This window comes from Pelmatolapia mariae, linkage group LG20 (assembly GCF_036321145.2).
Source record: "Pelmatolapia mariae isolate MD_Pm_ZW linkage group LG20, Pm_UMD_F_2, whole genome shotgun sequence".
Taxonomy (NCBI): Eukaryota; Metazoa; Chordata; class Actinopteri; order Cichliformes; family Cichlidae; genus Pelmatolapia; species Pelmatolapia mariae.
Window position 1 is genome coordinate 9,384,642 of NC_086244.1, and position 26,857 is coordinate 9,411,498.

The 26,857-nt window shown below is 39.1% G+C and overlaps 2 protein-coding genes across 4 annotated transcripts in view; one reads left to right on the plus strand and one right to left on the minus strand.

The window, feature by feature from the left end:
- Positions 1-971: 971 nt before the first annotated feature.
- On the plus strand, positions 972-25,554 carry rapgef3 (Rap guanine nucleotide exchange factor (GEF) 3). 3 transcript variants are annotated; one of them, XM_063465091.1, is made up of 28 exons: positions 972-1,077; positions 3,261-3,346; positions 7,792-7,836; positions 11,529-11,635; positions 11,715-11,836; positions 12,397-12,574; positions 12,727-12,811; positions 13,133-13,193; positions 13,538-13,614; positions 13,719-13,865; positions 14,033-14,139; positions 15,249-15,337; positions 15,450-15,528; positions 15,738-15,888; positions 16,004-16,083; positions 16,185-16,215; positions 17,598-17,673; positions 19,000-19,137; positions 19,357-19,454; positions 20,200-20,325; positions 21,086-21,267; positions 22,192-22,282; positions 22,390-22,440; positions 22,553-22,640; positions 22,736-22,800; positions 22,904-22,958; positions 23,128-23,199; positions 23,342-25,554. In XM_063465091.1, exons 2-28 carry the CDS (start codon positions 3,284-3,286, stop codon positions 23,458-23,460), a joined length of 2,583 nt encoding a protein of 860 aa, XP_063321161.1. In that variant the 5' UTR covers positions 972-1,077; positions 3,261-3,283; the 3' UTR covers positions 23,461-25,554. The 3 variants fall into 3 exon arrangements, with proteins under 3 accessions (XP_063321161.1, XP_063321162.1, XP_063321160.1); XM_063465092.1 differs by lacking the exon at positions 972-1,077 and adding an exon at positions 3,121-3,134; XM_063465090.1 differs by lacking the exons at positions 972-1,077; positions 3,261-3,346 and adding an exon at positions 4,117-4,519.
- itga5 (integrin, alpha 5 (fibronectin receptor, alpha polypeptide)) overlaps positions 24,103-26,857 on the minus strand; it is a 32,744-nt gene continuing 29,989 nt past the window's right edge. Inside the window, exon 30 of the mRNA XM_063465089.1 lies at positions 24,103-26,771. Within this exon, the coding sequence (XP_063321159.1) occupies positions 26,688-26,771 (84 nt within the window). The 3' untranslated portion in view covers positions 24,103-26,687. The remainder of the gene's footprint in view (positions 26,772-26,857) is intronic.

Below are 26,857 nucleotides of genomic sequence, written 5' to 3' on the forward strand. Positions count from 1 at the left end.
GAGGAAGAATAGGGATATATTAATATGGAGCTGCTAAGTAGGAGGAAAAGAGGAAGACTGCAGAGAAGGTTAATGGGTGTATTGAAAAGGGGCATACAGGGGGCTGGGGTAACAGAAGAGAATGCTAGGGATAGGAGAAGATAATCGCTGTGGTGACCCCTGAAGGGAGCTCCTGAAAGAAGAAGGAGAAGAAGTGTCATAACTTCAGACCTACTTGATCAGGTCTCTGAAGATAATTTTATGTTGAAGGTTTTTGTCATGCATGATGCTTGATCAGATGTACTTTTGATAAATAAGAATGTAAGCATCTAAAATCCCTATAACTTGTATAGTGCTGTAGTGCTGTTCATACATTTGCATTTTGGTAACACAAAAATCACTAACTCAGCTGAGATTAATTTTTAGTTTGTCTCTTTTCTTTTTGTTTAATGCATTAGAAGTTTATGAGCAAAAATTTCAAATGTTTATGTGGTCAGAAGGTCAGACAAATATATCAAAGTATTTTCCTGCACAAATGGACACGTGTTAATGCAGCTGCACACAGAAAAGAATAAAGACACAAAGACTATATTCAAAGTAAATCATGGCTCCTGGCTGACAGTGGCAGGCATGAAGCAGTTTTCCCATGGAAAAACATAATTTATTTAAAATCTGACTATGAATGGAACAGTGATAAGGATGTATAGTAAAGAGCACAGAATTTTTTTCTCAGAAGCTGAGCCTCATAGATTTCCTGTGGTTGTCTGCAGCTCGTCTACAATTGAGACTGTTAAACAAGAAAACCACATAACCTAGTTCTGATGAACTGCAAATTACATTGCTTAGATTCAAATTCTGTCTTCATATTCTCACATACATTGCCATGTATCAGTGCTGTACTAAGCCCATGCCCCCGGGCACTCTTTTCAGGACCAATCAGAAAGACACGGGAAGCTGTGTCCAGTAGCACTCCCCGTAACTCACATAAAGTACCCTGACTGAGAGACATATGATAGAAGCGAAGGCTAGAAAAGGAAAGCAGACAAATTAAAGCACTGAAGTAATCAAACTGAAGAATCTTATAAGACTGCGACACTGGTGAGTTACTGATTGCAGAGCAAAGGATTGTATAGAATTGTGGCAGACCATTTGGTTCATTGTGCTAATTCATGAATATTATATGTCTATTTTAATCAGAATATCTTGTGCTTTACAAAGTCCCTGCTGATTTGTCTGATGGGTTTTAAGGATAATTTCAGTCTATAAAGGCACTTTTCCATCACAGGTGTTCAAATTCTAGTTTTCTCCAAATAATATATTTAAATATTTTGTTGCTTTTTAGTGTTTGAAACTAAATCGGCAATGTAAATGTCAACATGTGACTGCACAGCGGGGATTAGAAGTGAAAGAACGTGGTTGACAAAGGTGAAAGTGTTGCAGTGGGTGCAGAAATATTGTCTCCAACTGCTTTAGTGTCTTTGCTCATGTGTGCTCTGCTTTCCGATTCAGCCCTCAATAGACCATAAGGTCAAACAGATCAAACACGTATTTCCCTGTCACTGCTAACTGGCTTGGATAAAGGAAGGAAAATGTGTGTATGTGCACGCACATGTGTGTGTTTATGTGTGTGTGTGTGTGTGTGTGTGTGTGTGTGTGTATGGAGAGACACTAGACAGTCACAACAAAGACTACTGGCAAAGTACATTCCATGGGTGTGTTGCAGGAAATCCCACTCCCATTCCCGAAGGATCTAAATAGAAACATACGCACACAAATAAATACAACTTTAGAGACAGAAACACAGAGAGAAGCACTGCACATAAAGCAATCCATTGTAGTTTAATGGTGTAATAAAATTAAGTCTATAACATTCTATAACTAATGCCTGCGGTTTTTTGTTTCATTTTGAGCATTCTTTATAAGAAACTGATCAGCGAGTTGCTCAATTTCTAAATACCCTGTGCATTGCTTTGCAGGGCATGTGCATCCTCAATAGGGGGCAGCATTTATTTTCAAAGTGCCAGCCTGGAATGTGATATCAGTGGTTACGCAATGCAGACCTGGGTCCATAAGAGTTCAAGGTGTCAACAGTCTAAATTCAGTCTACCTTGAAACTTGGAGTTTTTGCTGGTTATATTCTCTGAAGCTAAAACAAGGTCACCTAAATCTGCAAACGAGTTAATAAGATTTGATTTCAATCCCAGGGCCAGAAAGCAATCACCACTGCTGAATTTTTAGGGTTTTCAGGGTGAAAGCTGATCATAGTCTAAGTGTAGCTTAGGTCTTTTGATATTTGGTGCAAAACATCAATCCCCTGAAAGAATGTTTTTCCCAGTAATGTGCTGCTATTTACAGAAGACAATCAAGACAGTCACTTTTTCAGATGCTATCAACCAGACTGTAGCAATATGCTCTTCCTTATCAGCTAAACTATTGTGTTTAAATTCCCGCAGGAGGTCATAAGAAGGAAAACTGGATTCCTTGGTTGTGAACATTCTTTATGTGGCATCAGAGAGCCCCTGTGAGGCATTTTCAAGACACAGAGAAACACACAGTTTAGTCAGAGAACACAAAATTTATCGACTAAACTTCAGCGGTACTTTCTGTTTGGTTGGGTTTGATTGCTTGGCTACTTTTAAGATTGGATTTTGAGACAGTTGTGACTGGAGTGTTGTCATGACTCGAAGGAGGTCTAAACATGGTAAGAAATCATTCTTTTTTCTGAACATTCGGAGCAAATGTACCTCACGGTACCTTTTAAAGTACAGTTTTCTGTACTCCAAGAGCCACCGTTCACTCACCACACGATTATGTAACAGGGTTCCAAGATGGAAGCAGTAATGTCTACAGTAAAGGTCAGCAACAGGTGCTGGGCTTTTAATAAAAACATACAAAAGAGGCGGTTTGAACACACAGCTCACATTGCAGCCAAGCATGGAAAACATGGATGTTCTGGTCAGTGTGTGTGTTGTGGAAAGGTTTGGCAAAGTGACTCAGACACTGAGGTCAGTACAGGAAGGGCTGCCCTGCACTAGAACAATAGCTGGGATTTAAACAATTCTTGCATAACTTTTCCAGCCTGCAGCACACAGACATGATCCTGTTATAACAGAACATGGGAAATTAAGTTTTTAAAAGGGTCTCCTTGTCCTTATGTAAGACATCGCAAATTTATATCTGTTTGTTTTGCTATTAACTGACAAGAGAAAACACTACCTTCCCATTTTACTTTCTCGACTGTTAAAGAATAAAATTATTATGCTGTTTTTTTCTTCACACAGATTTTGTTCAAGCTATTTTCTTGATGGAGAACTACGTCAGAAACAGCAGTTTTCCACCAAGGCGGCGTACACCAGAGTTGGGGGACGTAAGTCACCTGCATCTATAAACGAACACAAAAAAGCCAAAAGTGTGAACTACAGGTGTAAGGTTTGAATCACAGAAAGAAATATTGAAAAATCCATTCAAAACTGAACACCTGTTATGAATTTTATGATTTCATAAAGCTTTAATGGGTACATAATACTTCAACACCAAAGGACAAACACCTGTGAACTAGAACTGCATAAACGCATTAAGTGTTGTCCTCAAACCTAAATTACTTTCTGCCCTTGAAGCAGTTTATCTCTGCCTACAGACCCAGTTGAGCCAGGCAGCTGGACAACCTGATAAGTGTGTGGTCTATACAACGTGCTGCAGCTTATGTGTTTTCCTGAACTACTGTACTAAACTAACTTGATTATATAGTACCTTAATGCAACATTATACCTCCTTTAATACCCCTGACCCCAATGTTTGTGTGGATTCACCCATTTTTTTTAACAGTTCAGCCAAGAAATGATGCAAATTTGTAACAAATAAGCCAGTTATTTTACAGAAAGGGTGCACATTTTTAGCAAGTTACTTGTTTGACTAAGACTTGTTTGAATAAGGTTTGACATCTTTGAAAGTTTCATCTCTAGCCTTCAAGAGTGAATTTGAGTTGAAATATACACATCATATTTGTCTACTCGCTGACGTGTTTTAACAGAAGGACAAAATGTTAAGGTTCCACACGAGGTCAAGCTAAGTAAGTCAAACACCGTTTTTAATTAGGTGGTAAAACTGCCAGAAGAGGCAGTCTCTCTGATGCAGTTCCTTGTGAAAAGCCAAAGTGCGCACACACGCAACGCAGCAACAGTGCGCCTGTGCCGCGAGGGATGGCTGAACAGTACACGACTCGACCTCAATGAGGCATCAAGATCTGAGTTTGATGCAGGACCTGCCTGGAATTACTAGGAGGACAAAATGCGGAGTTATGAGTTCACACTGTCGCCGTGTTGAGTCGCCGCTGTGCAGTAATGAGTGTGAGACGGGGCTATCCAGATTACTGTGCCGTGAATAATGTGTAGAGCTGCCGAGCTGCAGATCTTCTGACTGGGAAACTTGTTTGTCGGTTGTTTTGATCTGAAACAAGATGCATCTCTTTCGGACTCACAATTACCAAGTGTTCCCGGACCGCTGCTCGGTGGAAAAACAGACAATACGGGGCATCAGCTGGGTATGCCTCTTTAATATTTATACATTTACTTAAGCGAAACGACTGCGGAATATTTCATGGAACATAAGCAAGAATTGCTTTTACTGCATGGTGTCACAATATGCGGATAAGAAGAGATGAGAATGATGACTACGATGGCATCATAACTGATGAAAAAGACAATTCACTGTCTTTTTTTATTGATCCGTTCATTTCCAAAGTAACACGACTTAAAGGCTTAGCGTTCATTAAGAAAAAATAAAATAACATAAAAAGCTTATAAATTTGAGGTGTTGGCACAAAATAGGGCTTCCAAGATGTCATTTGCTTTAGTTCATATTAAATCACTGCTGGTAGAGCTACTGCGCTTGTAAAAGACTGTAATCATAATTTGATATGCAAATTGGTATCTCCTAAATGTCTGACACATGTTGCCTAAAAGGCCCTAAAAGTATCCTTTATGTTGCAAGTAAGCTTCGAGATTTGGTGCTGAAATATGAAAGACGGAAAAGTGACAGAACATTTCTGAAAATCTGGGAGCAAAATGTGTGGTTGTGTGAACAGTACATGTAACTGAGTACAGCACAGTTTTGTGGCACTTCTCTGTTTATTTGATGTCACTATGCTGCCTTTACTGCTCTATTTACTAGTTTTCCCAGCTGTACTTTCTCTGTGTACTAGCCTCATTATAGAAACCACAGCAGAAACAATTGCAGCTAACAAGCCTACAAATTAGTTAGTTAGAGCAAATTAATTGACATCAGCATTTTCATGAGTCTAACTTTTCAAAATTCCCTCTGAATTATTATTATAGCTTGTTTTCATTGTTATTAATGTTGATGTTTGGGCTATTAAACAGACCAAGGATTTTTAGCCCTTCTCTTTTGGTTGTGGCTGACTGTGGTGGCATTTCTTGCCACTGTCTTAGTTTTTGAAAACCTATCATCAGTTGATTCCGGGAAAATAGATGGAATGTCATCCAATTTAAGCAGCTGTTTTAGTCATATACAGAATAAATAAAATTAGCGCAGCCTCAACTATGTAAATCAGCTGGAGTCTCTGCATTTTGTAGATATTCAGGAATGCTTCCAAGTAGACTGAAGCAGGTTCCTCTATTGTTGTAGCAGTTGGCTGTGGTGACACAGGAAGGTAACAAAGCATATTTCATTATTATTATTTACCTCGGGTTATAAATAGTGCATTGTTTATTGTTCACGTTCCCTGAAACACCCTTGCTCAGTTTACAGAAGAGTTTGTAGAAGAATGCAAAATGAGGGAGGTTTTAGTTTCCAGGTCACAGGAAGACACATAACAGTGCTGAAAGTCTTCTAAATTTACCTGATTTTTAAGTATCAGGAGGCCAAAGATAACGTGCAGAGACTGTGTCCCAAACTGCCTGCTTTTACCAGCCAAATATCAGTGTCATACTTCCGTGAACTAGTTAAAAGTTCTGCATGAACAGCAACAATTGCTTTGGATTTTTTTTTTACCTTACCTTACACTATGATGCACAACACCCAAACCGCTTAATTAATCTAGAAGGATAAAAGTATCAATCTTTTTTTGAACGTCAGAAGAATCGCTGAACCGGATAAAACCGAGGGATATCTTAAAGCTGACAAATTACAGAACTTGAAAACATGCTAAATCATCCTAAATGCAAAATTGACAAATGCATGCATTCACATTGTGCATTGTGCATTTCAAATATTGTTTGTGCTATACCAGCACATTAGTGGAATCTGACTCTGTAACAGGTAACAGCAAGCCTGTATGCTGTATTTGGTTTTACTCAAAGCTGTTTAGTTGTTTGGCAGTAGAGTGATATCCAATCTTTCTATTCATTGTCGTGTGTTGTTAGTAATAAGCCCTGAAGGTTAAGCTGATTCTTTCTCTGAGCACATGAGGCAGATAAGAGCACAGCTGAGCTCATTTTGCTGTCATCATTTGCAGCATCCCTCCTGGACTTTTTGCTCCTGCATACCAGTGCTGACACATGGACACAATGCAGAAAAAATACCTCACATACATAAGGGTTCCTAAGTGTGTCTGTCTAACAGATATTGAAATGTTCTCCAAATGTTTTTAACTTACACGGCACGTTTGTTTTGATTGGCTCATAAATTAGCTATGCTATGCATAAGGTTTTATGGAGTTACTGCCATTCAGTAGCAATTGGGTTAAAAGCTAAATTATGGTCCAGTTTTAATGTTTCTTTAAGATCTCCAGACTTGCTGTGTGACCTGATGAGTTTTTTTATTACTCAGTTTTAAAGAATGGCAATCAGCCATTCCGGCTAATATCACATGATGTAGCTGCCTGTACAGCAGGCCAAATAAAACATGCCACAAAGTCTGTCTGCAGTAGCAGCAGAGAAACAGATGTCTATCACCGATGTGAAGAATCACATCAGCTGCTGTTTGTTTACATGTCTTCTATGTCACGTGATTACTCTACATATATACCTTTTTTTGTTTTGTTACAACTCTTACAATCCATCATTTCAATAGAAAGAGAGAGATTTGTATTAAAGTGACACTAGTTTCTTATTAGAACTGTGAGGCAAGTTGAAACGTAGTGTGTCCTTTATATTTTCAATTAGTTACACTGAACCCAATTACCTTGGGAATACAGACAGACAACACCAGCCACAAGATGGTCATAAAAACATAAAATCTAAGCAACAAAGGGGAAGTCTGACTTGGGCCAAAGTACAAACGTGGGAATGTTGAATATTCTTACATGGTAGGACGTTAGAGATAGCAATGATTTGACTCTTTTAAGTCAGCATTTCAAGAGTGTAATGAAAAAACATTAATATTGTCTACCTGTGGCAGCTGCTTCAATATTAATCTTTAAATGTTCAGGTTCAATTACTTTTTACATGAAAGGATAGTCTGTAGTTTAAAGCAAATATTTGCTTTAATGAAATTCAAAGAGTTTAACCATGTACCTTCTGTTGCCGAGGTCTAAATACTCTTTCCTCCCACTTCATTACACACACTTGACAACCACCCACACCATGTTGGAGACAATGGCACATCACAGGTTGAGATAATGCATCTGTAGTGACCTTCATACCAAAGAAAAGAAAACAATTTTCCGTTCTATCTCGATGGTCCAGCTTGGTTGTATTTTTTTCAGCCTAGCTACAACAAGATTGTCATCAACAACCAGCCCAGCTAGTTCCTGTGGAATGCTGTTCCCAAGCAATTTATTTTCTTTATTTTAGAGGTTTTAGATATGGAGAAACGGTTCACTGGGGATAAAGTATGTCTTTCTGTTTCTCCCAGACTCCACTGCCAGAGGCTCTGAATTCAAAGGACACTATGAAGCAGGTATGTATGCCAACATTTAACAGCATTTCAGTGGTGCTTTGAAACTCTCACTCTGATCATAAGAACCACAATGTGAGAGCAGAGGTAAGATTTAAAGCAGAGTGTAAACACCTTCACCCCCGTCCTGAAAGATCATTTAAGCACACGTGAGATCTATTGTTGGTTGTCACTAATTAGCTGATTAAACTCTAGTTAGCCTTTGACAGGTTTCACTGCACTGGTGGCTTTAGTTTTACTGACCTCCAGTATAATTCAGAGTTGCAGAGCTTGCATCCTCTCAAACTGCTGAACTTGTTCTTTTGTTGTTTATAATATCCTGCATTACTACTCAACCGAGTTTTAAAAAAACACATTCCTTGCAGGGGCAAGCAGTCATAAGGAGTCTAAAGAGCACTCCAAGGCCCACAATAAATTGACCCTCCCCACTCTCCTGAGTCCTACCTAACTCAGTCCAGGCCCCTCATGCTGCTTTATCTCAGCTTCTTCAACAGCATGCCAAGTAGTGAACCTTTAAAACCCTGATAAGAAGAATTGACAGGGAAAGTGGCTTCTGTTTAGGTTCAGTGGTCTCCCTGCGACAGAAAAGGTAGAGAGTAGTACAGAAAGTGCATCTTTCAACTCCTAAATAATCAACCCTGTGAATATTTTCGGGTTTGTAAAGACACAGAGAGAGGACAGAGCAACTGAGTCTGCAGGAGGCATGTGTTGCTAACCTCATTGGGGTTTTTTTTGTTATTGTTGCTTAGCAAATGTTGGCTCCCGATTCTAAAAGTCAGTAGTGAGCATCATACATTATGATAGCACTGTACAGGATTTGTGTTTTTAATAAGCAAAGTTTGATTGTGCTCCAACATTTTCCAATTTAAACATGAAATTGAAACTGAAATTTATTGTCTGTTGGTGTTGATCAAAAATACCTTTTTATTTGTGTATAAGTGTTTAAGGCCACTATTATTGTCTATAATCTCTGAAAAGCTTTTTTTTTCACTGTACGTTTTTACCCATGTTTGTGGTATATATGTTTGCTGAAGAAGTGCGGCGTTGTTGTTTTTTCTCACAGAGAAAGAGAGGGGTAAAAATCAGCCCAAAGATGAAGCTGCTTGTCAACTCACTCTGTGCTTCTCACACAACACAGCCCACTGAGGTCAAAGAGAAAGTAGAGAAATGTCTCGCCTACAAAGGAGACATGCAGTGATTGCTGCACTCATCAATATTCCACTGAATGAGACAAAGGCATGAAATTAAACATTTTAAAAGAGCATGACTAATGGTTTTAGTCACAATCAGATTTAAGTCAAAAAGGATAAGACAGAGAAAAAATAATCCAATTGAGCTGTGATAAAGACTATTACAAGCTTTTCTCAAGCATCTAGCATGTTTGAGTAAACTGTACAACCTATAGAACAGCTGTTCTTTGCCTGGCCCTGCAAAAATTGGCTGTAGTAATTTATAATCACAGATTAGAATCATTTCCTTGACAATTTGAGTATGATCCAGTATGGATCACGTGAGTATTATACTATACATATTTAGTCATAAATCACCTAATAATGTAGGTTCCTGACTTTAAAATTACCTAAACAACAGAATAGTGCCCTGTCATGAATATATTATGGCCGCCTGTCCAACTGTTATAGATGGCATATACATCACTGCCGGTTGCTATGCACAGGCTGAGTGTGTGTTGTACTCTGTGTCATTGACTGGCGCACCTGTGGGAAAAATGTTTGCTCTTTAATTTCACTCACTAGAAACAGTTACATGTGTGTTGTAGTTCTCAGATAATGGGATTAGATGGCCTAGTTCAGGAAGCAGACTCAACCACATATAGTCAGCAGCAGAGGGCTCACAGTGATGTATGGCTTTTGATATTGTTTTTGTAAGGAATGAGTTAGGTAATGGAAAGTCGCCTCATCAAGAAAATAAGTTGGGAGTTGACAGGCATGAGAATGTGACTGCAGGAGCCCCAGGGGAAAATAGGCCTCTGGGAATACAAGTGACCTCACGACACACTAACTTCAGCAGGGCACAGCAGAGGCCTCAGGACGCATTTACTCTGTTGATGTCAGGTCTGGGAAGAGTCCAGTGTCAGGGCAATAGGTTAAAGTGTACACTGTGCCTACAGCTGTTAATTGCAATTTTAAATTAGAATTAACAACTTTGTGTGAACTTGGATTTACCAAGGATGTGTTATGGCCCACTTTAAATAGGGAAAACCAATGGCTGTGTTGGAGTCATCAAGGCATGATGTCAGCAGATAAGTCAAACAGTAGGTGTTTTTACATCCTGAATGAATTGCAGAAACCTGCAGGAGACAGAAAGTAGTTTCTGTTGCTGGCTTCTTTGCATTGCATTCTTAAGAAAAGAATATAGGAAGTAATCCGTGTTGGATTTTGTGTGAATCTCCAGGTCACCACCTTAGACAAACAACAGTGTCTAGGGGAAAATCCACAGCACAAATAGGCAACAGCCTGTGTCAAGCATGTAATCACAAGACCTGTGGGAGTCAACCAGGGAGGCGCAGAATTAAAGTTTGTGCGACTGTCAGTTATTGAGACAGTAAATATCGTTGGGTGGTAGCTTAAATCAATTCTTTTATGTTCAAAATACAGAGCATAAAGCATGAGAAGGTCTAAAATTGGAGAGCTGAATTTCAGCCACAAACAAAGCACATTCTTGTTACGTAAGCTTTGCTTCTGCATGAGTGGCTGGCAGGTTGTGCACCCTTGTGTGCAGGTCTTTGTGAGTTTAAACCTGACCTCAGTGTGTTATGTGCAGCTATGTGTATTTGTATTACCAATATTGTTGGGACTATAGGGACAAAAAGAAAGCCCCCATAATCTCACTAAATTTGAAGATTTGGGTTTAGGTTAAAGTTATGGTCTAGGTTAATGCAACCCATTATATTATGGTGTGTGTGTGTGTCTGGGTGTGTGTTTGTGTGTGCGTGTGCGTGTGTGGTCTGTTTGTCCCCATAACAGCCCTTATGGAGACAAAATGCCTGTCCCCATGAGTTTGAAGGCATTTTTGAGACTCATAATGTGGTTTTAGTGTCAGAGTTACAATTAGGTTATGGTTAGGTTTAGCCATTCATTTTTGATGGTTAGGGTTAGGGTAAGCGGCTAGGGAAAGCATTATGTCAATGGGATGTCCCCACTAAGATATGAAAGCAGGACTGTGTGTGTGTGTGTGTGTGTGTGTGTGTGTGTGTGTGTGTGTGTGTGTGTGTGTGTGTGTGTGTGTGTGTGTGTGTGTGTGTGTGTGCTGTTGAGAATGAGTGGTGGGGACATCAAAGCAGGTTAAAGGGAAACTAGTTCAGAGTTGTCATACAGTTTTTTGTTGCTCTGTGCAGGCCAGAGTCAGAAGCTGGAAAGTCAGTGGAGTTTCAGAGCGTTTAAGTTTGCATCTTTAACACATTTTCACCTCTGTGCAACCCCCACACACACTCCATTACACTTTGACACCTATGCAACCCCCACAAACACTCCATTACACTCCAACACCTACAGAAGTCTCCACACACAACATTGTTCAAAACTGAGGGGGAAATTGTCTTCCTCACTTTCACAAGCACTTGTTTCTTTTGCTGACTTCGGCCTTTCGCCATCCCAAAAATTGGCAGAAATTGTGTTTATAAAAAACACAACACCCTTATGATTTAGTCACTTCACCTATCTTTCATGTTTATCAAGTTTCTCTCAGATCGCGTGGTGAAGGCAGCCAGATCAGTATATAGTGTCATGATTGAGAAGAACCCTGGTCTGATCCGAGATAGAAAGCATCACCTCAAAACATACAGGTACCTATTCTGGCGATGTGATTTAGTTCATGATTAAAAGTAACAGTGTCTGTAAATTACATGCAAATTTCTCTCATAGGCAATGTTGCTCCGGTAAGGACCTTGTTGATTGGCTGATGACCCAAAATGAAGGCCTCCAATCAAGAAGTCAGGCAGTGGGAATATGGCAGGTCTTAGTGGATGAGGGAATACTTCTCCATGGTAAGAACTGAAGAGCTAAGTTTTGAAGAATTTAGTATTTTGATGAAAAATAGGAAGGATACTTGTCATGTGTTGGGTGAATTTAGGGCTTCTTGTAAACTGTAGATGAATGTGGAATAATGTCCAAACAAATTACTTTTCATGTATTCTGATGATAATGCTTTTGGCAGCACTTAGAAATGTCCCAGACATGCTTGAGTATCTTGAAATCTGGTGACCGAGTCTACCATGACATTTGTTTTGCGTTGTTATTTCAGTCAGTCAAGTGTTCACTAACCACTTAAGCTCTTTGGATGAGACACTGTCTTCCTGGAAGAGACCACTCCAATCAGGACAGAAATGCTTCATCATCAAATGAAGGAACTCACTCAGAAAGCATTTGCATTTATTTCCATTTATCTAAAGTTTTATAAATGACTGGCATAAAACTTATCTAAAACTTTACTCATCTGCCTCGTTGTTGTTTCTAAAGCAACATGTGTGTTGGAGTTGTCTAACCGCATTCTTGCATTTCATTTAAAGGGTTTTATTTTCTCTTCTGTGTTTTGTCTCAATCAAAGTGAAACATGAGTTGAATTTCCTCGACAAGGACACACAGTTCTATCGCTTCCAAGACTCCCAGTTTGGACTTAACCACATATCGAATGAGAAGGATTCAGAGGATGAACTACAGGAAGCTCTGTCTCTGCTGTCTCAGCTTGGTCCTGATGCTCTGCTCACTATGATTCTACGTAAATGGTCAGTTTGTTTAGTTGTTACATAAGCATTTTCTCATGATAACCTGTATTGTCAGAAAGCGTCTTACAACAAGTTCAAGGTGCTAGCAAAGTTACTGCATTTTGTTTTGTTTGGCTTATTATGTTCTTCTTCTTTCCTTTTTTTTTTTACAGCCCCAGTCAGAGGAGTCCCGAGGACTTGGAGGTTATCTACGAGGAGCTGCTCCACGTCAAGGCTGCCGCTCATCTCTCCTCTTCAGTCAGCCTCTATAAATTCCCCTAACATTTTTAAAGGCTCTACATATTGATTTTTTTTAATGTGAACTGTTATCAAGTTTTCGTGATAGTTAACCATGGATTTGATCTGATATATTTTATTAAAATATGTTTTTTTAAAAGACAGTATTCTACTTGCATACATCAACCATAATATTTTTCTTTTGTATTTTATGCCACATGAAAGAAATGTTAAAAATACACCGGAAATATGAAAGTGAAAATCAAGAAAAACCCATTTACAACAATGATAGCAGAAGGTATCAGTGCGCTTCTGTCTGTTCTTGTCCTGCTGTGCCTGTAGGTGCGTAAGGAGCTGGCAGCAGTGCTCGTCTTTGAATCACATGCCAAAGCTGGAACAGTCTGTGAGTTTACACAGCTTCATTGTGTTGCTGAATCACACTATAATACTGTTCTTATGCACAGAAAATAGCATCTTTTTCTGTGAAACATTCATTGTTTCCAGAAAATAAGATTAAGACTATTCAGACCGTCTAATGTTATAATTAATTTCTTTGTTTACTGCGGGAAAGAAGATCATCAGGTCTTTTTTCTCTTCAATCCTACCCATTTCTTTAATCTTAAAGCTATATTTAACAAAGTACTTTTAAGGAAGGTGCTCTCAAGGTGTGATCTTCTAGGAGTTGTAATGGTTAGAAAGATATATGACTGACTGATGTGGTTTCTTTCTGCTTGTTTTTCAATATAGTGTTCAGTCAAGGGGATAAAGGAACCTCTTGGTACATCATCTGGAAAGGCTCTGTAAATGTGATCACGCACGGGAAGGTAAAGCCAGTGGTTCCAAATTAATAAAACCCACTGTCTCTAATAAAACCCTTTGCAATTGATTTCAAGTATGCTGTATAGCTCAGAGTATTGTGTGCATATAGGGTCTGGTGACTACTCTCCATGAAGGTGAGGATTTTGGGCAACTAGCTTTGCTAAATGAGCAACCTCGAGCCGCCACCATCATCTTGCGAGAGGACAATTGTCATTTCCTCCGTGTTGATAAACAGGACTTCATAAGGATCCTCAAGGTTTGTTGGATTTCCTCTTACTGCATTTTTATCACCAGAAGTTGTCTGTCAGACATCGGGTGCTTACTGAACACATGTAGCCCCATGTGACAATTGAAGAGATGTGAGATTCACACAAATTTTCAAATAACTTTTCAAACTGGTTGTCATCCTCCTCTGTCCTTCAGGACGTGGAGGCTAATACAGTACGACTGGAAGAGCACGGGAAGACTGTGCTGGTGTTGGAAAAGAGTGCAGACTCGACTGAACAAGGAGGAGCAGGGAACAGCAGCAAGTAAGCGACTCTGACCTACTAACGTCTATAAAATACTGCAGTTAATTTACAAGTAGGTTTATGATCATTAAGACGCTTTGCCTGGGTGTGGGCTGATAATGCATGACTCTAATACTAACACTGCCACTGACAATAAGTGATGATTACTTACATCATATTTTTAAAATGTGGTGAACCGTTTATTAATGGAGTATTACCTAACACTCATATAATAGGCGGACTTTAACCCTGCCTTTCTGAGTGACTTGTTATCAGTCTTGAACCACTTTATCAAGTATGAAGGTCAATTAAGTTGATGCAGGACTCTTATTTAGATTACGTTTAAACTTCTTTCCAAGTTTCTTCTCTTTACTTGTAAATCTACACAATTGAAAAGAACATTTATTCTCTGAACATTCAGTCCCTTTTTGTGCCCTCAAATTCAGTTTTGAATTGAATTTGATTAATATAGCAATCAATTCAAAACAGTTCAAGGCACTTTATATTGCATTGTAGAGATCCTTTGATGTTGGAGAGAAAACCCAGCAATCAGACGATCCCCCATGAGCAAGCACTTGGTGATTATGGAGAAGAATAACTCGGTTTTAACAGAAACAGACCTCCAGCAGAACTATGCTCAGGGAGGGGCAGCAATCAGCTGGCTGTGGAGGGGTGAGGGAAAGAATAGAGAAAAAAGGAGAGCATAAATAGACAAGAGCATAACAAAGTATGGGAGAGTACACAAAAGTTAATAACATGAGGTAGCGTCATGTAAAAGCATCATGAGCGAAAGAGGGGTGTGGAAATTAGAGATGTGCGGGAAGGTGAAGTGTTTTAAGCAAACACAGTAAAGCTATGATCTGAAACAGACAGAGCGCTATTGTCTACGCAGCTGTGATATACAGCTAAGAACTTTCAAAGTGTTGTAAACACAGTCTGCTAGACAAACTATGCAATGATTACGTCAAGAGACTTTTTGTGCTTCTTCTTTTTGAGGAGATAACCAGTCAACATTTACACAACAAATACTTTTTAATTAATTTATTGCTTTATTTATGTGGACCAGTGTAAGGCAAACACAAGGTTTTGAAAGGTATTCTTTGTTTTTTTTTCTGTCTTGCTTTTTGCAGGTACACAGTTATGTCAGGAACACCTGAGAAAATCTTGGAACACCTACTGGAAACAATAAAGTTGGAGTCTAATGGAAATGATGCTATAGGTGACACTGTTAAGATTACAGATACCTGTTTTCTGTTGTTGAAAAAAAAATGTTCAGACAAAGTCAGTTACTTTGTAATCACTGTATTATGGTGATGATTGTGTCCCTGCAGATTCTTGTGTGAGTGACTTCCTGCTCACCCACAAAGTCTTCATGCCCTCCAGCCAGCTCTGTCCTGCACTACAGCACCAATATCCTACAGTGTCATTTATACTGACAACAGTGAAGCTAGTGTTGTTTATGAGAATTACTATAGTCAAACAAAGCTGTATTATACTCTGTGTTTGTAATATAATGGATTTCTCAGTGCATTTTATTACCAGAATAAATTGTTATAGTTAATGTTGTTTTTACTTTGTAATTCAGGTCTTATGTGTTATACCCTTAACCAACATTGCACTTACCAGGCACAGCTTGCTGAGGGCTCAGAGCAGGAGAAGACTGCCTATGTTCTCAACATTAAGCAGAAAGTAGTAAAGTTGGTTGGCCAGTGGGTGGCACTGTTTGGCCTTCACCTGAAAGAAGACCCTATTGCCTTGGACTTTCTGGAGGTGAGATCTCAGCCTCAAAGTCATAAATTAAAATTTTAAACATATCACTGTGTGATTTTTGTGTCAGTATGTTTTTGTCATCAATCTTTTTATTTTAATGTTGGGGTTGAAACAGAGATTAAAGAAAGACATGGCAGCGAATTCACAACTGTTCAATGTGCTGAAGGACTTCAGAGAAAGGAGGAGGACAAAAGTGTACGCACTATCAGATAATGTTTCATATTTCTTAACAATTCACAAGTCATAGATATTCTTCGCATACTATTTAACTCTTTAATTCTTCTATACTTTTTCAGGTTGGAGAATGGCTATCAGTCACTGAGCAGGGTAAGTTATTGACTTTGCTCAAAAGTGTGTGGAAACAAAGTACAGGTTTCTGGCACAACTTCACCTATTTCAAAGGTGCATGGAGAAGAGCAGATGTCTTAAGAGGCTGAAGCTCCAGCAACACTTGTAGTATGAGGAACAACCCATTAAGTAAAGAAAATTGGCCCTTTTTCAGAGATATCATGCCCAAGAAAATTCTCTTACAGTAGCAACTCCTTAAGGTTTTCCTTAACTGGATCATAATTTAGCACTTTTTAATAGTATGTTTTCTATGGTTTTAAACCAGTTCTCAATCCTTTACCATATTTTGTCACGGTCCTGGGTCAGTGACCCAGTGTTTTGGATTTTGTATTGTTATTTTTTATTAGTCTTTGGTTTCATCTTGGTTCATATATATTAGGGTTTGATTTCTGTTTTGTATTTCTAGTTCTTCAGGTTTTGGTTCCTGTGCTCCTCATGTCTCTGGTCCCTGTACTCAGTGCTCCCTCTGTTTAGTGTCTGGTCGGTGTCTCTGTACCTGCCGTGGTCCCACCTTTCCTGTCTAGTCAGTATCGTGTGTCTGAGTCTGTGTCTGGAGGGTCTGTCTGTGTGTTTCCTGTTTTACTTTGAGGGTCCGTGTCTCAGGTTAGTGTATTCTGTCTTACTTCCCTTGAGCAATTAGATTCAGGTGTGTCGCCCTCCTGTGCACCACTTCCTTGTTACCAAGTGTGTGTATTTAGTGTCCGTGTCTTCTACTGCTCGTCGTCGCATCGTACCCTCACCAAGCTGTGTGTTCTGTCTCCCTTACCGGTTTAGCTTATGTTTGTATCTCTCGGTTTAGTTCAGTTTGTGTCCAGCAATAAAGCTGTTAAAGCTCACATCTGCCCTTTTCGAGTCTGCATTTGGGCCCTCTATCCCTGCCTGCCTGGACACAGCCATGACATATTTAATTTGTTTTGAGGGGGGGCTCATAAGGTATAAGGCCCAGTTGGCCTTATATCCATTGGTGAATATGTATGCTGAATAAGTTTCTACTAAAAATAAAATTTCCTCCCCAAAAATACACATTTGAGTGGATTGATGGATATGTATACCAGACATATATCACAGCTTGTCTTTTCTACTTAAACTCTCTGCTTAAAATGTGTTCTATTTAAAGTTGTATCTGCAGTATATTTTTGATAACCCTGACAGAGGCTAAAGGCCAAAATGAAAGTTTTTCTTTATACTACAAGTCCTACTGGAGCTTAAACCCTTTGGGATGTTTGCCAAAAAGTGTGACAGAGTGTTATATCAGAAATCCATTCTAAGGAGAAAACTGTTTGATGAAATATCTTTCTACTGCCATAAGAAAGTTTAATGTCACTGAAGTGTCACTGAGTCGCCTTTTATATTATTGGCAGAACCACCAGTTTGATTGGTTTTCAAACTTTGAGGAGTCAGTGGGGAGGGTACAACCAATCAAAGCACATGATAAAGGTGAGTAAAGCTCAAACACTACAGCTGACAATGATCAAGAAAACCAAATTTCCATAATAAATGGCCTGCATTTGTATAGCACTTTACTCAGTCCCTAAGGACCCCAAAGCGCTTTACACTACATTCAGTCATTCACCCATTCACACACTGGCAATGGCAAGCTACATTGTAGCCACAGCTGCCCTGGGGCGCACTGACAGAGGCGAGGCTGCCGGACACTGGCGCCACCGGGCCCTCTGACCACCACCAGTAGGCAAACATGGGGTTAGTATCTTGCCCAAGGATATTTGGTATGCAGCCAGGAGGCAGCCTGGGATCGAACCACCAACCTTCTGATTAGTGGCTGACCTGCTCTGCCACCTGAGCTACAGCCACCCCCACCTCCATAATAAGGATAGAAGTCTAGTGGGGGATATTTAAAGAAATGAAAAAAGGAAACGACTGAAATTGATGGCAAATCATACACAATAAACTTTTACATCTATCTGTACCAACAACTTCAAAATCAAACCTGGCTAAATTTGTGTCTAAAATATAGCTAAACAGTATAAACAGTTTTGCTAGATGTTCATGTTTAATTTTCACTAAAAATACTGAATATAAAGTTCAACTTGGTCACTATATGCATTAAATAGCAGTATGGAATAGAAAGCGTGGCAAGATCCGCATCTTCAACACCAATGTGAAAGCAGTCCTCCTGTATGGGTCCGAGACGTGGCGGTTGACCAACACCATTACCAGCAAGATACAGATTTTCATCAACAAGTGCTTGCGACACATCCTTAACATCAGATGGCCTGAGAAGATCTCGAACACAGACCTGTGGAAGAGAACCAGCCAGAACCTGGTCGGTCAAGACATCAAGTAGAGAAAATGGGGCTGGATAGGCCACACACTCCGAAAACCATCCGACAACTTCACAAGGCAAGCACTGGACTGGCCGCCCGAATGACGTGGACCCAGCTGAAGAGAATGGCCCAGAACAGAGTCCGTTGGCGTGGTGTTGTTGCGGCCCTATGCTCCACCAGGAGTCTACAGGAAAATTGATTGATTGATGGAATAGTAAAACTAGTCAAAAATGTTTTAAATGCTAAGCTGAAGTCCATATCCAGGTTAGAGTTAGTTTAAATGAACACCTGAATGGCCATGATGACAGATGTTGGGAAAAGGGTTTAGAATCAGTGCTTGTGACGTGTGTATCACGCAATATGTCAATAAAGGACAACAATCTCAGTATCCAGTAATTTAACGGGTGCCATTAGTCTTTAAATTAATCACCAAATTAGCATGATGTGACATTTTATTTTCTGTCCTCTTCTGATTTAGTGTTGTATGAGATCTACAGGCCAGACAACAAACCTCTCACTCTGATGCTGCCGGTGAATACATCTGTACAGGAGATAATGTCAGCATTAGGAAAAGCTGGAGAAGATCATGTCCTCATCAAAATGAACTCCACAGGAGGTGGGAGGCGTTAGTCATATGGTTTTTTTTGTTTGTTTTCTAGAATCAACACTTATTTTTCATTAAAATAATCAGTTTTTCGTAGATTGCTAGACTAATGTACTAACAGATGAGTAATTCTGTTTGTCATTAAACCTATGTTGTGTTCACAGAATTTCAAATGCTCTCCTTTTTTTTTATTACGGTGAAAATTACTCTGTTTCCTATGACTGCACACAGAAAGAGCTCAGCTAAAGCTGGATGCTACTGCAGTCTACACCGCCCTGGGACTCAACGAGAGACTGTTCATCTGCACAATCAGCGAAGTGGAACAACTGGTGAGGATTTGTTTTCTTCCATAACTTCTTTATCGTTTTTTTGGTCTATTTAGTTTATTAAAACACACTTATTAAAATACATGAACTCATTGTCTGTCTGTCCACCAACTCCTCCTATACAATCAGGGGTTGAGCAACCAGACTTGGAAGACAGGTACATCCTATGTCCTTTATCTACATCAGATATTGCTGCCGGTTGTTCTCTATATCAGACATTATGATGTTGCCTAGCAACCAACTATCAACAGGCTAAAAGGATCTGTTTTCTGCATTTATGCACGTACAGCACCTATGAAAACATCCTATCATTTTAATTTTGTAACAGTAACATCTCATTTATAGCCACAAATGCTGAATCATACACAATATCATTATGTTTCATAGCAACTACCTAGCAGCTAAACCTAAAACAACCTATATTTTGCATTTATGTACCTGCAACACCTAGTAAAAGCATCGTGTCATTTTCATCTCACAGCAGAGTTTCATCATAAAGTACTGTAGCATGGGCATGAACTAGTAACGATTAGTATTATCCTATTATATTTCATAGAAAATGAGGAGGGGCTTTAACTCACCGGATATATTCTAAATATGTTTGTTGTTTATTATGGTTTTTCATATTATGGTTTTGTTCAAAGCAGCAACCCCAACCATAAGGCGAGTCATTAAATGTTCACCTGAACAACATTGTTCCTGATGATTTTCATTCTCTCTGCCACTGCGCCGTCTCTCTCTCTGTCAGACACCTCTAAAGGAGCAGCAGGGTCCAGAGCAAGGAACCGCTGACATCCTTGAACAGATGTCTTCTAAAGACATTGCCAGTGAGCTCACCAATTATGACTGGGAGTTGTTCACTGCCATGCACGAGGTAACTTGGCAGCTATGATTGATGTTTCATTTGATTTTACCAATCGACTGCTTCAAAACTGCTTCAGAACACTATATTAACTAGTAATTAACTTTTAATTGTGTTGAATTTGAGTTATATAGCATATTTTACAAAAATTGTTATTTCTATGTACTTTATATTGTAAGATAAAAGTCCTACAACATTAGAGAGTGATACACAATGATCTGGTAATCCCCTTTGAGCAAACAGCCTGATGGGAGTGAGAAAGAAGAAAGAACCATGCAGGAAGGAGTAGACTGTTTTGGTGGCGAAGGAACCTATAACAGCATTTCCTTTTTGGTTTTGCAGCCTTTTTGTTTCTCAACGGTGTATTTGCCTGTTGTACATTCTTTATGCATGTTCTGGAATGTTCTGCATTTGTTTGTTTTTTTCTCTGAATTGTTGTTTTTGTTGCATTTTCTAAATGTTGTGGATTTCTCTTTGTAGTTGTGTTTTGTATCTCATGGCCTCTACAACTATAGCTGTTTATTTGCTCACTGACATACATAACCAAAGCTCACAGTAGCATTCATGCAACAAAGAACTTTGCATGACTCTCAATCTTTACCACCTTTTATCTACCAGTATCATCTTTGCCATCAGATTATTTGGGTCATTTCCTGCATGCCTCACATTTCTAAAGAAACAAAAGATACCTGCAAAAGACTTCCTGTCTGCTTGTTTCACGGTGTGTTTAAATTATGCCAGTGGTTGTGACTCATTGTCTGTGTCTCTCCAGGTGGAGCTGGTCTACTACATCTTTGGGCGCCACAAATTCCCTGGAGCCATCACGGCTAACCTGGAGCGGTTTGTGCGTCGCTTTAATGAGGTGCAGCACTGGGTACTGACTGAGCTGTGCCTATGTGAAGACCTTGTGAAACGTGCTATGCTGCTCAAGAAGTTTATCAAGATTGCTTCCGTGTAAGAATTAATTGCATAAACCATACATTTAGCCAAAGCAGGTTGGCTAGTCCATCAGTTTGGCCATTGAACAAATAAGCATCTCAACAGTGAAACCTACCTACTGACCTCATGCATGTCTTGCCTTTTTCTCGGCCCTAAAAGGCTGATGGGGTGTTGTCATCACCCTACCGGGTGGGCGGCGTGGACAGTCAAGTTTATGGTTGCGATAACTCAAGAATGACGCAACGTAGGATTTTGAGATTCATGCCATAGGTGCATCTACTATAAATCTCAAAGAAGTTCAAATCTCAGTGACCTCAGCCTCAAGGTCAATGTCACATTGTAATGTAATGTAATGTAATGACACAACAAGGAAGTCACCTATGACTTTCAGATTCATAGCATAGGTGCATCTACTTTACCAGTAAGCAACTCATTGAAATCTCAGATGGTTTGGTGCAAACGTTTGGCATTTATGGTTCACAGAGAAATGTGTGAAATATGTGCACATTGCTTTGTGCAGTGGAGCACAGTCGTGCAGGAACAGAAACAGGATTTCACCAAACTGTTACCATAACATTCGAACCATTGAATTGTCCAAAATGTCTTAGTAAGCAGAAGCATTAAGATTTTCGTTCTTTGAAACTAAGAGATCCAGGCCAACTCATTTTTTAAAATCCACTGAGGTGCGGCCCAATACTTTTTTTTGTATATAGTATACGTTTAGAAGAGTTAGCATGGTCTTATACCAAAAAAAGAAATTGATAAAGTAAACATTAATATCCTGCTTAATATCATATATTGTAATCATACAGGTATTGTCACTGTGAGTATCCGGGCAGGACCTTTGTACTTACTTTTATCCCCCCATCTTAAACTTTATCCACTTTATCACTTCAGGGACTACACTTTATTTACAGTCATGTGTCCTCTCCATCACAGATTAAAGGAGCAGAAGAATCTAAATTCATTCTTTGCTGTGATGTTTGGCTTAAGCAACAGTGCAATTCAGAGGCTTTACAAGACCTGGGAGGTGAGAGCCCCCTTGAGGCAGCAGGCATGATAATAATAAATGTTCTGCCACACTCACTAAACAAATACTTTAAAATTGACTTTGCAATGTTTGCTTATCTGTTACAGAGAATACCCAGCAAGACAAAAAGGATTTACTGTTCTCTCGAGAGACTCATGGTAAATTATACTATGTGCTCAGCTTTGAATAAGTTTTATAAATGTCCTAAACAATATATTTTCTTTAAGGTTTCTAATGGTCTGATTGTGCTATGCTCGCTCATTCTGTTAGGACCCTTCACGCAACCACAGGGCGTACAGACTGGCTATAGCTAAACTCAGTCCTCCTTACATTCCCTTCATGCCTCTGCTGCTGAAAGGTAACAGACACCAGCAGTCAATAAGTTGCAAATCCACTGAAAAGTTTGATTGTATTATTAGGATACTAATTGCTTCTGTCCCTTCCTATATCTAGACATGACATTTATCCATGAGGGAAACGCAAACTACGTAGACAAACTGGTCAATTTTGAGAAAATGGTATGGAAATGGTATTTTCAAATGTTATGTAATTGTTTCCTTACAAATCATATCCTAAGTAAGAGACTGACTTGAAGAGTTTTCTTTTCTCACCTTGTCATAGCGAATGCTTGCCAAAACAGTGAAAATCGTTCGAGGATGCAGAAGCCAACCTTATGGTAAGTGATAGTTTGGCAGCAAAATGATCGGCCCCACTGACTTCATATCTTTGAGACTGTATGCATTCAGGAAAAGTTGGAAGTAATTCACATGTATGTTGGAGTAAACACATACAATGCAGGTTTGTGCATACATCAGGTAAGATAATGTTTTATTTTCCCTCTGCAGTGCCTTCATCTCCACAGAGAGGCCTGGCAGATCGTATGTTTCTGGAAGGCGCTGCTACTCGCTTGTCTACATGTAAGCCACATCTCTAATGCCATTTGACAGTTTTTAATATTTTCTTCATAAGATCTATAGAAGGTTCAGTTTAACCTTGATTGTACAAAAGTACAAAAACTTAAACATATGCAGACTCAGGCATGATTTTAATCTTTTCTAGATTCAGATCACACCCTTCCTCTGCGGACTTCCACAAACATCCGGCACTATATCCAAAACCTGAAGGTGATTGACAACCAGCGCAAGCTGACGCAGCTATCGAGAACAATCGATTGCTAGGACATATGCCTGAAAATGTGCAAGGACTGTGAAACTGAAGCAAAATCACAGCCGAAAAATGAACTCTGTATAACGGAATAAAACCTCCAAACTTATCTCAATTAGAGGTGGGAACTGGACCTTTGGAGATGTAGCATCCCATGGAAATTCATTGTTACTTAAGGAGTTTGGACGTTACTGGAGAAGCTTTCTGCACAGCAAAACATTGACAGTGAAAATGGGCTCTGTGCACAGAAATGAGCTCCAGTGGCCCTGACTCTGTGTTGACAGGACTTGTGGTTATTCAGAAAGCCTTATGTCACACTGGTGTCTAAACATTTCAAGTGATCCCTTCAAAAGGAAATGTTACAACATGATGTACAGTGAAGTATTCTTGTCTTTGGTGTCAAAATTCATTTTGTGAAGTTTTTTATACTGCTGTCTGTGGAAGAATCACATTGTTTTTTTCACAAAACTGCCATAAGAACACATTCTCCAGACCTGTGCCACAATTAACCACTTTAGGTCAGTGCACAAGTGTTTTTGCATTAAAAATATTGTATCAGATCATGTTTGGCACTAACTGACATGCATAATTTCGTATATTATTTTCTAAATAAATTATTTTCCCACTAATGTGTATTTAATGACAGTACAAAAATGTTTAAAAAGGAATCATTTTATTTAAAGTACAAACCGTAACAGGTAAAAATTGACCTTCAAAGAGCCCCCATTCCACCTGACATTAAAGGGTCTCCCCAATATGGGGTGAGGATAATAACAATTCTCCATCTTATTAATATTTACAACACCTTTTTGAAAGTCCTGGCTAAGACATGTAAATAACAAAATGAAGAAACCAGTGCTTTCTCCTGATGTAACTGAGGAGGAAGAAGTAAAATGATCCCATCATTATAAATAATGATTTTCTGTGTTTCATTAAAAAAAAAGTCTGACTACATTTTAGGATAAAAGTAATTTTCCAAACGCAAATTTTGTGGACTATCTGGAAAATTGTAACTATCAACTACGAGGGGATTTATGAAGAGAATTTAATGAAGCAAACAAATGCATTGCAGACGGTCAGTATGATGCTGTTTGGACAGGTGCAACACCAGAGCACATAAATCACCGAACTAATTCAGCATACCAGAAATGTGCTTGTATTTTTATGAAAATCTATGCTACAAAAAGTGAGATCAGAAAGGTCCTGCAGTGGTGAGTACATATGAAGTGGGAAAAATCCTTGAAAAACAAAATCTTTCACACCTGAAATAATGCTTAGTGAGAAAAAGCAAGTGAACCACCAACAAAGGATTTGGCTACATGTTCATCACATACCTTCACACGTAAAGGTCTGATTTATCACAAATCAATCACAAACAAAACATAAATCAAAAGAAAGCACTGTAATATTAAAACGAGTGAATATAAATATTGCACTTCCAAACAACATGTAGTTCCCAGTGCCTAGCTGTCATCCCTTTGTTAGAGGTATTTATGCTATCAATTTGAAAAGTAACGCAGAACTGGTTAAGCTCAGTTATCTCAAGCTACTGATGTGATTGGCATAAAAAGGACTAGGCAGTGGGAAAGGTAATAAGACAAAAACAAACATTCATAAATATACCATCCACACAAATGCATGTATTCATGAAATCTCGCATGTATACATGTAAACACACACAACTGGAACGGTAACTGACAAGCACTAAGTATTTACATTAAGGACACATTAACCTTATGCACATGTCAAAAGAAACCAACACGAGGCATTTTAACGTTGCGTCCCTGCAGCCTCTGGGTGTGGGATGGCTTCAGCTACTTCTCATTTTAAGCATGGGCAGCGTTTACACAAAAAGAGAAAAAAAAGAATAGAAAAATACAGTATCTCACAGCAACACACATTTTATGCTGAAAAAGAATCATTCTGCCTTCAGCCTACTGTCAAGGCTACAGGATTGCTGATTGTCATGTCTTCAGTTTAAAAAAAATATATATCATTATATGCTTATTTCCTCCACCGTAAGCACAATTTGCTTCATTTAGGCTTCCATCTTGAATTAACCCAATCCAAACAAAGCAGGAGTAATGACATTAAAAATAAAACTAAATCTTGAGAACACTGCGTTTTGACAGAAGCACCACACTGCTTCAGGCCTTACATGAGGTTTCACAGGTCTGTGGTGGTTCCAGTCCCATCCCAGTCGACTACACAACAATGACATTGCCAGCATTGGTAACTCTCGACTCAAACATACAGGATTTAAACAAAGTGATCAGTAGGAGTCAAATTCAGAACTCAAAGGAAGGTCAGTCAGTCTTTGGTGTCTTTGGAATAGTATCAGTAGATTTCCTTTGAGTGCAAAAACAACTTAACCCGGCACTGTCCACCGACCTGAGGCAGAGAGAGATCAGTTCCATGGTCGGGTGAGAAATGTCCATCTATGCATATTTTTTCAATTTCCAGAGTTGTGGAGTGGTGGAGCATATCCCAGCATGCATTGGGCAAGAATCAGCACCTCTGAATAGTTGGGATTTAAAATTACTTAAATTTTAGCAAAGGAATTGAATTACAATTAGCTATGAAATCTGAGCTTTAAAACAGGTTTTGTTGTTAAATATTTGTCGATTTAATGTTGCCTTTACTAAAGGCAGATAAACAGTTTTCTAATTTTTTGTCAATTAAATGTGTTTAGGAGATATCAGAAGAATACTTTCAGGCCTCAGCAGGCAGCATAATTCACAGCTCCTAGATGCCACAAGCAACATGTGGCCATATCCTGTCAGAGGCAGCAATCATATCAGATCATTAGCACCAATATAAGGCAGTTACAGGGAAATAACAAAATGATCCATACCAAGAATCCATAAAATTAAACCCATCTTCCTGCATCTGCAGGTTGACGGTAGCCTGCATTTCTTCTGCAAGTCATTTTTTGTTGTACAGTCCAATGTTAGCCTTATGAATTGACACAAGTTCCATTTGATAACAGTCCAACCCTGCCAGCAAAAAAGACATAAATTAAAAATAGAAAAAGAAAACATTCATTTGGCTTTGAGATCTTTGGAGTTTTGTCTTCCTCTAGTGCAGCACAGTGGAGTTCCAGTAGTCTTTCTTTCTTGTAACTCTTCAACTGCTTTTTTTTTCCTTTTTTTTTTTTAAAATCCACTCTACATATTCCACCACAATTCTCCGTTGCAATCATATGGCCAGGTACTGTGGTTTTGGTAGCTTTGGTGGTCTTTTAGGCCTCAGAGGCAGCCTGCGGTTTGAGTTCCGCTTTCTCCATGGCAGTGCCGTAAGGGTCAGATCGTTTGAAGAAGCCCAACTGCAAGAAAAAAAAAAGATTTCAGAAATGCAGGAAACATTCACTGATCTTTCAGATCAAAAGCATGCTATGATTCTTTTATATCA

What these genes read in the sequence shown, in the direction of transcription:
- rapgef3 (XM_063465090.1), top strand. Translation starts at nt 4,436, where the DNA reads ATGCATCTCTTTCGGACTCACAATTACCAAGTGTTCCCGGACCGCTGC. An exon ending in ACTATGATTCTACGTAAATG is followed by an intron (nt 12,575 to 12,726) that starts GTCAGTTTGTTT and finishes TTTTTTTTACAG; the next exon opens with CCCCAGTCAGAGGAGTCCCG. An exon ending in TGCCAAAGCTGGAACAGTCT is followed by an intron (nt 13,194 to 13,537) that starts GTGAGTTTACAC and finishes TTTTCAATATAG; the next exon opens with TGTTCAGTCAAGGGGATAAA.